This window comes from Gekko japonicus, unplaced genomic scaffold, assembly GCF_001447785.1.
Source record: "Gekko japonicus isolate JY-2015 unplaced genomic scaffold, Gekko_japonicus_V1.1 scaffold849, whole genome shotgun sequence".
NCBI lineage: Eukaryota > Metazoa > Chordata > Lepidosauria > Squamata > Gekkonidae > Gekko > Gekko japonicus.
In genome coordinates, this window is record NW_015163112.1 from 308,823 (window position 1) to 325,139 (window position 16,317).

At 48.5% G+C, this 16,317-nt stretch overlaps 1 protein-coding gene across 1 annotated transcript in view; it reads left to right on the forward strand.

Moving 5' to 3' along the window:
- SETD1A (SET domain containing 1A) overlaps nucleotides 1-16,317 on the forward strand; it is a 35,266-nt gene that overhangs the window by 5,564 nt on the left and 13,385 nt on the right. The window contains 10 exon segments of the mRNA XM_015406834.1: nucleotides 4,015-4,110; nucleotides 5,295-5,565; nucleotides 5,708-5,814; nucleotides 6,011-6,231; nucleotides 6,363-7,416; nucleotides 9,525-10,436; nucleotides 10,650-10,829; nucleotides 12,294-12,381; nucleotides 12,464-12,597; nucleotides 15,878-15,956. Of these exon segments, the coding sequence (XP_015262320.1) occupies nucleotides 4,015-4,110; nucleotides 5,295-5,565; nucleotides 5,708-5,814; nucleotides 6,011-6,231; nucleotides 6,363-7,416; nucleotides 9,525-10,436; nucleotides 10,650-10,829; nucleotides 12,294-12,381; nucleotides 12,464-12,597; nucleotides 15,878-15,956 (3,142 nt within the window).

The following is a 16,317-nucleotide window of genomic DNA, read 5'->3' on the forward strand; positions in this document are numbered from 1 at the left end:
TGCCCCTATATAGATCAATGGTGCGACCTCATTTGGAATACTGTGTGCAGTTCTGTTCACCACACCTTAGAAATGATATTGTAGCTTTGGGAAAAGTGCAGAAAAGGGCAACTTGAATGATAAAAGGGTTGGAACACTTTCCCTATGAGGAAAGGTTAAAGCGCTTGGGGCTCTTTAGCTTGGAGAAATGACAACTGAGGGGTGACATGATTGAGGTTTATAAGATTATGCATGGGATAGAGCAGGTTGAGAAAGAGGTACTTTTCTCCCTTTCTCACAATACAAGAACTCGTGGGCACTCCATGAAATTGCTGAGTGGTCGGGTTAGAACGGATAAGAGGAAGTACTTCTTCACCCAAAGAGTGATTGACACATGGAATTCACTGCCACAGGAAGTGGTGGCGGCTACAAGCATGGACGGCTTCAAAAGGGAATTGGATAAGCATATGGAGCAGAGGTCCATCAGTGGCAAGGTATAGATAGGGGCTCTGGGGCAAGTGATGCTCTGTCTTCTTGGTGCTGGGGGGGGGGTCAACAGTGGGAGGGCTTCTAATGTTCTGGCCCCACTGGTGGACCTCCTGATGGCACTGGTATTTCTGGCCACTGTGTGATACAGAGTGTTGGACTGGATGGGCCTTTGGCCTGATCCAATATTGGCTTCTCTTATGTTCTCCCTTGAGTACATTCTAGGAAGAGATAAGAATATTCCAAGCACAGTTGGAATAGTTGGTAAGGCCCATTGGGTTGTATCCATTAGTTACTTTTCTGCTGATAGCAGAGCTTTTCGCTGGCACAAGGGGCCTCTTCAGCCAAAAGAGCTCCTTCCACCTGGAAAAAGGCTCAGTAGAATGTAGTCATTTGAGACAGCCTACTGAAATCAGCAGGATCCTAAGACTCTTAACTTCTTCTAGATCGTGTTTACTGGTTTTAGGTGTTACTGTCTTTAATACTGGGATAAATATCCAAATAATGTATTTGTTTGCTATTTATGAATGTTATGTGTCAGAAGGGTATAGAGCATGCGGGGGGAACATTTGGTTTAGGCCATTGCATGTATAATGATGAATATTGCAGGCCTCTTGATGATATCTCGTAGTGTGTTTACTCAAAAGGAAGGCAACCCTGAATGTAAGGCAGCCTCCTTAAAATATATATTGTACATCAAAAAAATTACTGGACATAGCTCTAATTTGTATGTGAATGTAAGATGACCCCCTCTTTGTTCCGATGACATACTTGGGGAGAAAACCCTAATTTTGGCTAGGAGTAAATACTGTGGTTTGTCCATATCATTATCCTTAATGGGTTTTATAGCAAATGGGAAGGTTCAGTGCAGATCGTACATACACCGTTTAAACAAGACAGTATTAGCCCGCAAAAACCAATTTTTGCTGTTTAGTATCAGTAAACGTGCTCTCTCTTTTGTTGTTTCTTTAAAGCCGCAACTTGTTCGTAATTTGGAGCCATGGTTAAATTTTCCAGAAGTATTTTTTTCTCCTTCAGAATAATCTTCTAAGAAGTGACAATAGAGCTTGTAATAAATACCAGAGCATCATGTAGAAGTTTCCCAGCCCATGAACAAAATGTTGGTTTGCGTCATTTGCTCCATTGCTTGCAGGTTACAGTATTTCTGAGTTTAACCTGAACTGTTTTCTTTTGCACTGTAAGGCCATTTTCTTGGAAGTCAGCTTTATTGAAGTCTGTGTTGTTAACATCTGCATAGTATGTTGAGGATCTGGGTGTTGCAGCAGCAGGTCATCCTTCTGTCATTTCACAGGCATGGTTGAGAGGATTTTGAAATAGCCTTTTTAAAAGGAACCCCCCCCCCCCCCCCCAAAACCTGCCCGGACCACAGTAGAATTCAATTTTTGAAAAGCAAAATTAACATCGCTTCCCTGTATTCTTGACCAGTTGTTGCAGAAATTCTGTTGCTGAAGTCTTAAGTATGCTTTCTAGGGAATGAGTCCCATTCAGTTCAGTAGGTCTCTGTTTTGGGTAGTCACGGTTCCTGTCATGCTGAGGTATTCTTACTATATAAATAGCATGTTTGGCTCTACTTGTTCCAGTAATGAAATAGGCACAAAAGCCAAATGCTCTATGTATCCATGCACAGAGGGATGCAACCCCCCCCCAAAAAAAAACGCTGCTCTCCCCCCCAAAAAAAATATTCAGCAGTTTAAAAGGGATCGGGATCTTCTTCAGTTCAATCTTTTTTTCTCCTCATTCCTGCAGGGTTTAGCACCCATGCTTAGTTTCACTTTCCTGAAGACAGCAAATCAGTTCCTATTGTAGATGTTGCTCTGTTTGAACACTCCCCCAAGCAACAGAGGTGGTGGTGACCAAGTATAACACTTCAGCAATGAGTAGAGCTTGGATACAAGTGGTGGGGAGAGGTTTGTGCTGTGATGAATACAGTGCTACGTCAGTAGTTTAGGATTTGGTTTCTTTTTGTTCATATAATTAGGGGCGGGTGTGAGGTCCGAGCTTAATACCCACTTAATAAAGGCTGTATCATACCCACCATTGCCTAGAGGGTTTGCTGCATTTTGGTTGGGTGTGTTTAGTTTCATTTAAGTCAGTAGGACTTATTTCCAAACCGTTCAGGATCGAGATGTGCGTGGCTCAACTTGAAAGTGGAGACTGGCGCATTGGCTAGAGTGCCAAGGTCCATGCACATGCCTTGGCTTGTCCGTGCCGCTGTTACTAATGGCCTGTATAGCACTAAGTTAATTTGCAGAATGCTTTCAAGTCTTGGGGTTGAACCCAAAGATGCCATTCTGCTCACAGAGTCCTTTTGTTCACCTTTAGATCCAGCCCGTTTAACTCCTTGAGGATAGGGCACTGTTGTTGCTAATGTGTCAATGACTAAGATTGTGGATGATTTAAATGGTTTTTAACGATGTTTATATGATACTATATTGTACACTGTCCTGAGCCCGGTTTTTCCAGGGGAGGGCAGTTTAAAATCAAATGTAACAAATAAATAATAATAATAATAAGAGAAAACAACTTACTTAGTTCTGTTCAGGGAGCCCATTACAGGCATGGGCTTCAGTTGGGATATCTAGACGCAAGTCCTACTTTCTGTCCACTGCACTGTGCTAGCATGTATTAACTTCCCCAGGAGTAGCCCCTGGTAATAGCTTTCTTGCTGAGGACCTACGTATCCACCTGCTGCTTGTATTCTGGGAGTTCTTTAAAAAGTATAACAGCCAGCCCTGACCTGGGGATAGCCCAGGCAAGCCTGGTCTCGTAAGATCTTGGAAGCTAAGCAGGGCCGACCTTGGCAAGTACTTGGATGGGAGACCGCCAAGGAATACCAGGGCTGGGAGGCAGAGGCAGGCTATCAAGCCACTTCTCTGAATGTCCTCCATGCCCCACTAGGTGTTGGCAGGGGTTGCCATGACTTCCGGGTGCGTGCACACACACACACACAAATGCAAAAATACAAAAAAAAATCATAACAGTTAGATTTGAGTCCAGTAGCTCCTTAGAGACCCACAAGATTTTGTGGTATAACCTTTTGAGAGTCAACGCTCACTTCATCAGATACCGCTTTGATTCTCAGAAGCTCATACTCCGGAAATCGTGTTGGTCTTTAAGGTGCTGCTGGAGTCAGATCCAGCTGTTCTACTTCAGACTAACATGGCTACCTTCTGAAACCATTAAAAAGTAGTTTGGGTACGCACACAAGCTGCTGCTGAAGAAGACTGGCAGTACCCACAAGTCTTGCTCGTGCAACTCTTTTGCACGGTAGAGCTGCTTCCCCTTGTATACTCATCCTAGATTGGGTCTCTTACTATGTTTTGTCTGATACAGACTGATTGAATGTCTGGAAAAGTTTTGGGTATAATCCTTTATGCTGGTGGCAGTATAGAAAATGATAGTGAATGGTCATTTCCCCAGAAGTATTGAGGACCATAACCAAAGGAGGACTGACCCGCAGTACATTTGTGTTCAATTGAGGCTTTCCGAATTGTTACTGCTGTCTGACAAAAGACTTCTGTTCTTAAGGATTCGGGCTTTGCTCCTGTGGGTGACCTGCGGGATCCCAGGCACCGGATATGGTCCAAAAACAGAGACCTTTCCCTCCCTGTCCCAAAGTTTAAGGTAGGTTTGACTCAACCTGACTGTGCATCACTGTTCTTTTGTTCTGTAACATTTCCAAGCTCAAAGATCATAGCTGCCTCTTTTGGAGCTCCTCTAAAAGTTCAGGTGTGGACAAGAGTACACAAAAATAGTTGTGTGTCACACTAACTACATCAGCTGAATTCTGTCCTCAGTAGTCTTCTGTAGTCTGCTTGCTTTTCCAAAGGACTCTCCAGAGTGGGGTAAATCTGAGCAGAAGGAAATGATGGCTTTCACTTATTGTGGGAGCTGGATGTCTGTAAATGTAACAGACAGTAGATGGGATAAAATGGCCTTATCCTGTCTTTACCTTAGGGCTGAAAAGTAGCCAGCATCACTTGGATGCAGGAATTTTCCCGGGCTGGGAAAGGCATATGGCACGTACCTAAAAATACGACGTTGTTTTTCCTGTGCTAATGTGAAATGATATGTGTGTACCTGTAGAAGAAAATGCTGAAAATCTTTATTATGATATAATAATGTTTGAAGTTGAGGAAAATCTAGAATCAAGCTCTGGAATAAACTCTGCTAATTATTTAGATATTAAGCCTAATTTGGGTAAGTCACTGATAAAAAAAAGGTAAAGGTTTCCCCTTCTTCGAAAGCCAGTTGAACCTGACTCTTACACACATGAAGCTGCCTTACACGGAATCAGAGCATTGGTCCACCAGAGTCAGAATTGTCTAGTCAGACTGGCAGCAGCTTTCCGGGATCTCAGATAGAGGTTTTTTCACATCACCTACTGCCTGGTCATTTTAACTGGAGATGCCGGGGATTGAACCCTGGGACCTTCTGCATGCAAAGCAGAAGGTCTTCCGCTGAGCCACAGTCCCTGCCCTGCTTTGGTTGTAGAATGTAAATGTAAAGGGAAAATGAGGGTTGTTCCCCCTAGATATTAATAGGGTGGCAGAGGAAAGAAATGGCATATGCTTGAGGTAGCTTGTTCAGGTAGATGGTGAGAGGATGGGAGGTGGGGCCTTGGTGATCTGGACAAAACTGGTGGAACCTCTATTCTGTTGTGCTTTGACTTCTCAACCTGTTGCTGCCGGCACATTTGTAAGCATCATCCTACTGCCATTAGGGCAAGATGCTTTTCCTTAATGGTCTGTGGGAGGGGGAAATCCCACTTCCACCTCTCACCCCTTTTGTTTTGGTCTTCACCACAGCTGGATGAATTCTACGTGGGCCAGATCCCTCTGAAGGAGGTGACCTTTGCCCGGCTCAATGACAACATCAAGGAGCCCTTCCTGGCCGAGATGTGCAAAAAATACGGTGACATTGAGGAGATTGAGATCCTTTATAACCCCAAGAACCGCAAGCACCTGGGCCTGGCCAAGGTGCTCTTCACCAGCACAAGGGGGGCGAAGGAAACGGTCAAGAACCTGCACAACACTTCGGTCATGGGCAACATCATCCATGCCCAGCTGGACATCAAAGGTAGCTGCTGCTGACCACCCCCGCACCCTTGACCCGGTTCCCTCTTGCTTCTTATTTTGCGGCTCTGATTCACAGTAGTGTCCACCTCCAATACAAGCTTCTTTCTCTCCCCCTTCTTTCTAACCCTAACCCCCCCCCCCAGGTCAGCAGCGAATGAAGTACTATGAGCTGATTGTGAATGGCTCCTATACGCCTCAGACTGTCCCCACTGGGGGCAAAATGCTGAACGAGAAATTCCCAGCAGACTCGGTAAGTCGATGCTAAGCTCTCCTGCCTTTAAGTCTTCTGAAGCCATTTGTTCCTCTCGGTCTCTTTTCCACAGCATACCAGTGTTCTGTTGGTTCTGCCATGCAGGATTCTGGATGGTGGTCTGGGGCAACGGGATGATCTTGCTTGGGGAAGGTGCTGCATGGGGGCTGAGCTGCTCTCCTTTCCTTTTTTATAGTCGGAGTCGCGAAGGCGCCACTCAACTGACTCCTACCTTGGCAATGCAATGCCTTCAACGCCCGGCAATGGCACGCCCTGCTCTCAGGACACGCCGTATTCCAGCGGACGGCAAGACACGCCCTCTTCCTACGGTCAGTACACGCCGCAGTCGTCCCAGGGAACACCGTACACCCCTCGGGGAGGGACACCATATTCCCAGGATTCTGCCTACTCCAGCAGGTAGGTCATGATGGAGAAAGGGTAGTTTGGGGAAGGGTCACGTCCTTGACCTAGCCTCCCTTTGGGGCTAGCTAAGTGGGAGACGGCACTCACGGAGCTGCCGCCGCTTCTTCTTCTTCTTCTTCCCCAAGGCAAGGGACGCCAGCCTACTCTACTTACCAGCCAGAGTCAACATCGTACAAGTCCCGCCGGCACGAGAACAGTTTTCCGGACTCCTACTCCCGGCGGCATTATTCTTCTTCATCGTCTTCCTCCTCTTCGTCCTCCTCCTCCTCGTCTTCTCACTACCGCAGCAATGACCATCACTACCCGCCCTTCAGTCAACAGTTCGATGGGGGCACCGCTGCCCCAGTCAGCAACCGGTACCAGCGCCATTCATCCGCTTCGGAAGGGCGCTCCTCCTCCGCCTCCTCTCACCGCTCCCACCAAAGAGAGGACTCTGGCTTCCAGTCCCGACACAGAGAGCGCACCCAGCGGGACGATCCTGCCCCTTCCTCCACCACCGTCATTACCACCGCGGCCGCCTCCACCACCACCACCGCCACCACCACCTCCTCTTCCTCCTCTTCTTCATCTGCGGCGACAGCATCAGACAGTGCTCAGTTTCAGAACAGTCACACTTTTGCTCAGCAGAGCGCCGAGCATTTCCCAGCACCGAGTGTGCTCTACCCAACTTACGCAGCCACTCCAGAGCCCTTCTCTTTACCTTCCGAATCCCACCCCGTGGACCAGGATTACCGGCTGCTCCCCACGGCGGAGACTTTTGCTGCCAATTCCTTGCCTCCCACAGAATTTCTTGCTCAGGAATCTAAGGAGAACATCAGCCCCGCGGTGACGACAGCTCTGGGAATTGACGATCAGTCCCACTCTCCTGCCACGCAGACCTCGCCGGCCCGGTCGGGCTCTCCAGCCCCCGAGACGACCAACGAGAGCGTCCCTTTTGCCCAGCACAGCAGCTTGGACTCCCGCATTGAGATGCTGCTGAAGGAGCAGAGGTCCAAGTTCTCTTTCCTAAATTCAGACACGGAAGAGGAAGAGGAGGAGAAAGGAGGCCCCCCCAAGGGGGCGGAGCCACATGGGCCCTGTACTCCACCGCCACCCCTTCCAGTCAGTTTTGAGGATGTGGTGCCCGGGCTGGACATGGCTTCCGGAGCTGAATCCCCCAAAGCGAATGGGCAAGACAGGGTAAGAGAACGGAGTTTGGGATTTGCATTTTTTTTAAAAATCCATTTACATTAAGGACTCGTGTGGGTGGGTGGGTGGGGAGGGGGGTTGCATACATGTAAATTGGATGTCATAAGTCAAAAAGGTCCTGACCTGGATTGCCCAGGTTACCCCAGTCTCGTCAGAAGCTAAACCGGTTCAGCCCTGGCTAGTATTTGTATGGGAGATCTCTAAGGAATACCAGGGCCGTGATGTGGAGGCAGGCAATGGCAAACCGCCTCTGGACGTCTTTTGTCTTGAAAACCCTGACCGGGGGGGGGGGGGTCACCATAAGTCGGCGGGTCACCATAAGTCAGCTGTGGCTTGCCGGCACTTTCCACCACCGAATCAAAAAGATTCGAAGGTGATTTTTGTTGTTGTTCTTGCAGAGTTAAGAAATTTGTGTTTTAAATCTTGGAAATATTGGGTGGAGGCAGTCTAGTATCCCTGGTGTCAAGAAAGCACAAATGAAGAGTTGTGGAATAGGCTGATGGAAGAAATCCCATTTCCTGACAACGGGAGCTGTCAGTCACCTTTGATATCATCAGACGCTAATTCCAGCTCTTTAAGGTTTTCTGCTCAGCCAGGAAGGGCTAGGAACATTGTTGCTTAAAAAGAAATAAATAAAAGCAAGCCTCCTGTAGGCAAGTCCTGCATTTTGTGACACAAGAGGTGTGATGCAGATATTTGGAAGTCCCTGACTAAAATGCAGTTGGATCTCGTGGCAAAGCCAGTTTGGTGCAGTGGTTAAGTGTGCGGACTCTAATCTGGGAGAACCAGGTTTGATTCCCCACTCCTCCACTTGCACCTGGCTGGATGACCTTGGGCAAGCCCTAGTTCTGTCAGAGCTGTTCTTGAAAGAGCTCTCTCAGCCCCACCTACCTCACAGGGTGTCTGTTGTGGGGAGGGGAAGGGAAAGGAGTTTGTAAGCCGCTGTGAGACTCCAAGTGAAGGGCGGGGTATAAATCCAATCTTCTTCTTCAAATACATACCCCAGTTTTCTCAGAGAGACTCAAAACAGCTGACAGTTGATAATGTAGATTGAAATATGGATGACTTTGAAACAGCTGAACATTTCAGACATAGCTGTGAAATGGAGGTGATACGACAGTAGAGGAGGGAAAGGGAAGAACGGGGCCTGTAAACATGGAACACATGAAGCTGCCTTATACTGAATCAGATCATTTGTCCATCAGAGCCAGAATTGGGGATGGGCACAAACTGAATTCTGAAATTCGTCATGAATCGGGCCCGGTTCGTGGCATCCTGCCCCCACCGAGCCCCACGAACCTCCTAGGTGGGTTTGTGTGGTTGATGTAGGCAGCCACACTGGCACCGGCGTCAGAGGCTGGAGAAGGCATTTAAAGAGACCGCAGTCTCTCTAAACGCCTTCTGCTAGCTGCACTACTGCTGCCGTGGCACAAGTCACAAGTGAGCTGAGAAGGCATTTAAAGGCTGCCATGGCGCAACTCAGCGAGTCAACTGAGAAGGCTTTTAAATGCCTTCCCAGTTGGGAAGCGATTTTGCTGAAATGGCTTGCAAAAGCCATTTAAAGGGAACATTCCCTTTAAATGGCTTTTGCCAGATTTCCCCTCCCCCCACTTCCATTCGGCTTTGCTTCGGGGGACCTCCGTCAGCAGAAAGGAGGGAGGGGGAAGATCCACAAACCCTACCGATTTGCGAAGCAGGGGAGATTCGCCGTAATTTGTGGGACCTCACGAACCAGGATGAACCTCCATTTCCCCAGTTCATGCTCATCCCTGGTCAGTACTGTATTCTCCGTCTGGCATCAGCTCTCCAGGGTTTCAGGCAGAGGTTTTCCACATTACCCTCTGCCTGATCCTTCTAACTAGAGATGCTTGGAGTTGAACCTGGGACCTTCTGCGTGTCAAGCAGATGCTCTACCACTAAGCCACAGTCTCTCCCCAAGTGCAGGATTCTGGTGAGGGGATGGTTTGTAAGGAATGGCAGTAGGTGATTGGGAGCTGCAGGAAGCGGTTGCTGGGTAACGTTTAGGGAAGCAGGTATCTTTTAAAAAGCTGAACAGTTGGCTCACTCGGCCATCCGCTCTCTTCCGCTTTCATCCCTAGGCATCTCAGCAGTCATCAGGCGAAGACATGGAAATCTCAGACGATGAAGCAGAGGTGGAGCCCCCAGCCCCCATGGCAGGAGTATCTGAACCCCATTTTTCTGTGATGCCCTCAGCCCTGGGCCACTTACCACTGGTGTCCTCTTTTACCCCCCACCACCGGCCAGAGCCGCCGCTGCCACCTTCTGCCTACTCTCTACAGCCTCTCATGTCCGTCACCCTTCCCCATCTGGCGGCTAAAACCCACTCGCTGTCTACCTACGGCCAGGTTGGGCCACGACTCGCACACCGCCTGTCGGACTTCAGAGGGCGGGCGGGCGTGGTCAGTGGGGGCCGAGGCGCCCCCCACATCTATGACTTCGTGAACTCCATGGAACTGATGAACCGCCTGGGCAACCAGTGGGGAGGGATGCCCATGTCCTTCCAGATGCAGACGCAGATGCTGAGCCGCCTGCAGCAGCTCCGTCAGAGCAAAGGCCAGTTCGAGGACCCTTTCTCCTACCACCGGGAGGCGGCTTCCTTCTGCGGCCGGCCTCTTTACGGGCACGGCTACCTAATGGACCAGGGGGGCCACCACTTCCAGAGAGACCAGCTGTTCATGCAGCAGCCGCCCGCCGCCGTGGGTGCTTCAGAGCAGCAGCCGCAGCAGCAGCATTCCTCAGAGCAGCCCCCTCTGCCCCCACCACAGCGCCTCCTGGATTTCCGATCGGGTCAGTGGGGGTACCAGGAGGAAGCAGCGCCACCCCCGCCTCTCCCGAAGGACCCGCATGCCTCAGTGGTGGACAGCGTCCTCGCCACACTCATGCAGGAGATGAAGAACATCATGCAGCGTGACCTCAATCGCAAGATGGTGGAGAACGTGGCTTTCAGCACTTTCGACAAGTGGTGGGAACGCAAGGAGGAGAAGGCCAAGGTAACATGGGAGAGGGGAGCGGAGGTACCAAGACACACACACACACACACCCAGACCTGAGAGGGACGTGGGGTCCCAGTGAGTTAGCGTCAAAAGCCTCTTCGCGTGCTCATCCCTCTCACCCTGCGCAGTGTTTTGGCGCATGCCGCTCTCCTTCCCCAGCCCTGCCTCCTTTGTCTGCTCCCACTGATGTCTCGTCGTCGTTTTCCGCAGCCTTTCCAGAGTACCGCTAAGCAGCCTGTCAAGGAGGAGGAGAAGGAGAAAACGAAGCTGAAAGACCCGGCCCTGCTGTCCCTGGTTGACTGGGCCAAGAGCGGAGGGACCGGTGGTGGCCTAGAGGGGTTTGGCTTTGGGACCGGCTTCCGCGGAGTTCTCCGGCTCCCATCATTCAAGGTGAGGTGTGCCACGAGTGGGGTTTGCCCTCTCCGGCTTGGGAAATGCCCTGGGTTGGGTTGGGGGGTTGGGAAGGGAGCCCAGCAGAGAATAGATGCTGCAGAGTCCACACTTTGGACTGCCATTTCGTCCTGGGGAAATCTAGTCTGGAGGTCAGGTGTCATTCGGCCCCCACCTGGAAGTTAGTAAATCTAGCTGTGAGCCAGCTTTGTTTGGAGTGTTTCCATGTTCACAGGGTCACTGGTTTATTTATCGTTATTTTCAAGGATGCCAGTTTGGTGTCGTGGTTAAGTGCGCAGACTCTAATCTGGGAGAACCAGGTTTGATTCCCCACTCCTCCACTTGCACCTGCTGATGTGACCTTGGGTCAGTCACAAGCTCTGGCACAGCTGTCCTTGAAAAAGAGCAGTCTCTGTCAGAGCTCTCTCTCAGCCCCACCCGCCTCCCAGGGTGTCTGTTGTGGGGAGGGGAAGGGAAAGGGGTTTGTAAGCCGCTCTGAGACTCCCAAGTGAAGGGCGGGGTATAAATCCAATCTCCTCTTCTCTTCTTCTTCTTCTTTTATTATCTATATTATTCTAGCCAGTTCTAGCTTTTTCTGCCCTGTCCCCTGCCTGGTGGAACAGGCTTCCTATTGAGATCAGGGCCCTGCGGGATCTTCTTCAATTCTGCAGGGCCCGCGAGACGGAGCTGTTCCGCTAGGCTTTTTGCTGAGGCCACAGACATCCATGCTCTGAGGTTCTTGTCACCCACTTAACAACTGCTAGCCATTATTTATATTTTACCAACGGGCTAGGGAACCTTCCACAACCGAAAAAAAATTATTTCTGTTATCAGCTTGTGACCACCATTTTAATATATGTGACGCTGATTTAAATTGTTAATGTTTATTGTATTAATTAAATCTGTATTATACAAATGAAATGCTGTTACCCACCCTGAGCCCACTTGCGGGAAGGACGGGCTATATACAAAATAAAAAATCACCAAATTACCTGAGCAGCAGCAATAACAACAAAAAAATGCTGTAAGAATTGAAAATGGGCACGGTCTCTGGAATACTCTGAAACAGCAGCCGGCAGGATCTTAAACCGCAGACAGTAGTTTAAAAAAACACACCAAGAAAAGGATATGGAGTCAATAAAAGGGTAGCTGATGTAAGTCCAGCCTATCTGTGTGCGCACTGTGTTTTCCAGGGAGCCTTTAAATATGCAGGACAGCATTCAGCAGCGTGATCTTGCAGCGGAAGGGGTGCAGGTACCTTCCACGGCTCCGCTCCGCTTCATCTGTGGTCAGGGCTTTTTAGACCCGGTCCAGATGGGAAACAAAAAGAGTGGATTACACCATGGAGTAGGTAGTCATCCCTCTGCACGGTCAAGGGCACTGGGTTGAATATTTCCTTGAAGTAAGCAGTTCTCTCTCCAAGTCCCTCTCATCCCAGGGAGCTCACCACTTCTCTGGTTGCAGGTGAAAAGGAAAGAGCCCTCTGAAATCTCAGATGACAGTGAAGTGAAGGAGCCCCGCCCATCTACTCCTGCCGAAGAGGATGAGGAGGGTAAGTTACTTCTTCCCCTAAATTTGAGTGTGTTTTTAAATGTCTCTGATGAACTAACATTGTTTTATTCTGAATTCTGCAGATAAGCAGCCCTCACAGATACCCAAAGTGTCCAAGAGGGACGATGAGCGGATCAAGGGCCCGGGAAAACGGCGGAAACTCTTCTGCCTGGACAGCGAAGGGGAGGAGGCATCTGAGGACTCGTCTTCTGAGAAGGTGAACTGTCACATTGTGGTTATACTTTCAAGCATTTAACGTTTTCTTGTTCAACCAGAGATTTGCAGCCCAAGTTCTTGTATAAAGTTTCTTTTATATTCTTCTAAGGTCTCCCCCCCCCCGAGTCCAGCCCCAAAACTTGCTGCGCTCACAATATTTAAGGGTAGTTTGAATACAGAATGAACAGTATATGACTCCAGCTAAATTAGCTGAAATGTATTAAAATGTTGCGAATAAATGCTGGAAATGTGAACAACATTAAGGGACATTTTATCATATATGGTGGAAAAAATGGAAAACCTGTTTACCTGCAATAGAGGAATGGCTAGGCAACATGATGAAGCTTGCAGAGATGGCCAAACTTACATCTTTGATACAAGAAAAGACTTTACTTAAATTTATATCTACATGGAAACCCTTTATGGACTTCTTGCATAAAAAGGGGAAAAAATGATCTGATGATTTATGGTTTAGAAAACTAAAAGGCAAAGATAGTAAACTTACACAAAAAGTGATAAGCAGTGTTCTCTCTAAGACAGTGTTGTGAGGAGAAATTCTACCTAGGGAGCAAAAAAAAGCTAGCAGCATTGAAGTTGTGAGCAAGTCTATACATTTGACTATTGCGTAAATTCGTTTTTTAGATTACTTCCATAACCTTGTAAAAAGTCACAATAAATTCCTTTAACTGATATTTTAACAATAATTTAAGTATTATAAGAAAAAACAGAATCAAGTCAAATTTCACCCACCCCTTTCCACTACCCACCCTAGTCCACTATATTGGTAGACCCAGCCTCCGGAGAACAGGTCTACCCATCCCAGCCTACCATATTGGTAGACCTGGCCTCAGACCATCACCCTGTGCTAAGCCTTAGAAAACATATCAGCACTCTTGCAGTCTCCTTTTGGGGGTGGGGGGTTAGCGAAAGATGACAACCAGCTGCGGTGGCTCAAGTGGTTAAGATGCTGAACTGTAGGCTGTGGAAGGTCAGTAGTTCAGCAGTTCGAGACCCGGGTGCCGCATGATGGAGTGAGCTCCCGTCTCTAGTTCCAGCTCCTGCCAACCTAACAGTTCGAAAGCAAGAAACTGCAAGTAGATAAATAGGTACCACTTCGGTGGGAAGGTAACAGTGTTCCGTGCGCCTTGGTGTTTAGTCATGCCGGCCACATGACCATGGAAATGTCTTTGGACTGCGCTGGCTCTTCGGCTTTGAAACTGAGATGAGCACCGCAACCCTAGAGTCGGATTCGACTGGCTTTCGAGCAAGGGAACCTTTACCTTTTACCTATAACAGAGGGAGAACTATCACTGTCAGAACCCTGCCTAACCTAACAAACAGGAAGTTGCTTAAATGTTATCAACATGTTCAAACTATTTATTTATTCAAATATTTATATCCCACTTTTCCCTGTGACTCAAGGCAGCTTACAAGTCATACTGAAAAAGCATAATAGGGGTGTGCAAAAAATATAGCATTTCCCCCCGGCTCCATTGTAGCCTACAGGGATCATTATAGACAATGTGCCCCACAGGCTGTTATGGAGAATCGATCTGGGGGGTCTGGAGCTCTGGGGGAGCTGTTTTGTTGAGGCAGAGGCACCAGATTTGCAGCATAGCTGCTGGTGCCTCTCCTCAACCCGCTCCCCCAAGCGATGCCTGTTAAAATGTTGTGCACCAGCACCCCCTAGCACAGTTTACAGGGAACTATGGACTAATAAGTACATTTATGGCTTCCTGTGGCAGAAAAAAATCCCTTTTCCTGCTCTTAATTGTGCTAGTTGATCGGTTTACTTTCTATATTTTTTACTTTACCTTTCCCCCCTTTTTATTTTATGTATAAAAGCCTTAATAAAATTCATATTTAAACAGAACGAGCAGTTCTGCCTCCTGCCGACAGAGTTTCAGTAATACCAGATAAAGTAGCAGCAAGAGTGATCGTCTCTCTTTGCAAACTGCAGCCAAAATTAGATTTCTAACGAACATTATACCCTGCCTTTGTCCCAAAGGGGAAGCAAAGCAGCTTACATTTTTCTTCTCTCCTCCATTCTATACTCACAACAACCCTGTGAGGTAGGTCTGGCTGAGATGGTCCAAAGTCATCCAGCACTGTTCAGTGGCAAAGGAGGGATTCCAGACCTGGATCTCCTTGGTCCTAGTCCTGCATCCTAATCACTGCATCAGGCTGGCTCTGATAGTTCTGGGAAGTTGTTAAACTCCTTTGTTGTGCCAGACAAGAGGACTTTTCCCACCCCCCATCTGAGCTGACTGCCTTTGCCGGCTTCTTGTGACTAAACCCTTTGCTTCCGTTGCAAGTACCAGAGGTTTATTTCTGAAATAATCTGTGCCCGGATGGTGCAATTCCCTTCATTTTTGTCACTGCGAGTTGTACTGTCATCCTGAACCTGGTTGCCTGTTCATTTTCCAACGAGTTATGACTGCCACAGATAGTCACTGACAATGTTCCCTCTAAGCTGCAGAGCCTTGTGAGCAAAAATGCTACTTTGTGAGCTCCTGGCATTAAAGTTGTGAGTGCGCGATTTGACTAATTGCATAAATTAGTTTGCTCTGGAGCCATCCTCCCTGAGCAAACACAAAAATGTGTGAACCGGAGGCTAAAAACCTGTGAGCTAGCTCACACTAACTCAGCTTAGAGGGAACACTGGTCAGTGATGCTCAACGGCCAGCACCTCCCAGGGACCTAGGAACACTGGTCTGTTTGGCTGCCTTTGCTTGCTGCAATCCCCGGGCCTTCTGTCATTCACAGCATCTACTTGCCAATCCCCCCTTTGCTTCTAAGGGAGCACGAGGAAGGGAATCCTTTCCATTAGCTGATGCATCCCAGAGCCGTTTGGTGTAGTGGTTAAGTGCCCGGACTCTAATCTGGGAGAACCGGGTTTGAGTCCCCACTCCTCCACTTGCACCTGCTGATGTGACCTTGGGTCAGTCACAAGCTGTGGCACAGCTGTCCTTGAAAAAGAGCAGTTTGTGTCAGAGTTCTCTCAGCCCCACCCACCTCACAGGGTGTCTGTTGTGGGGAGGGGAAGGGAAAGGAGTTTGTAAGCCGCTTTGAGACACCTTTGGGAGTGAAGGGCGGGGTATAAATCCAATCTCTTCTTCTTCTCTCTTAAATTACTTTTTTTAAGGCTGGTCTCCCTGCATACTTCTTGCTATTCTGTGATGTAAAAATTCGTGTCCACCAGACATTTTTTTTTTAATATACCTTGGCACATTGAAAGATCCAGCGCTTGAGAAACTGTCTGTGATTGTTGTTTTCAGGAGGAGGAAGAGGAGGAACGGCGAAGGGAAGAAGAGGAAGGTGGTGGCAGAGAACGTGGCACGAAGGGCGCGGAATCAGACGGTATTTCCCAGTCGACTGCGCGGTGGATTTGAGTGATACTCAGTCCTGCACATTGGGGGGGTGGGGAGGAGAACAAGACTGTGCCTTAACCTGACCTCCTCTGACAGTGCTGGCCTGCCTGTTCAGGCAGTCATGCTGTATTGAGTTTGGCAACCCATTGGCATGGTTTGCAAGGCTGACTGACCTGATAGAATGCAAGAATTGACTGCCCTGTGTGGCTCTTTCTGACACTGGACCTGACCCATTTAAAATGACATTTCGCTACGTGGGTGGGAGGTGATGCTGAGAGTCAGACAGACAGGCTGAGATGGTGTAAAAGTAAAATGCACTCCCACCATCCTCTTCTGATCGCCGGTTGCAG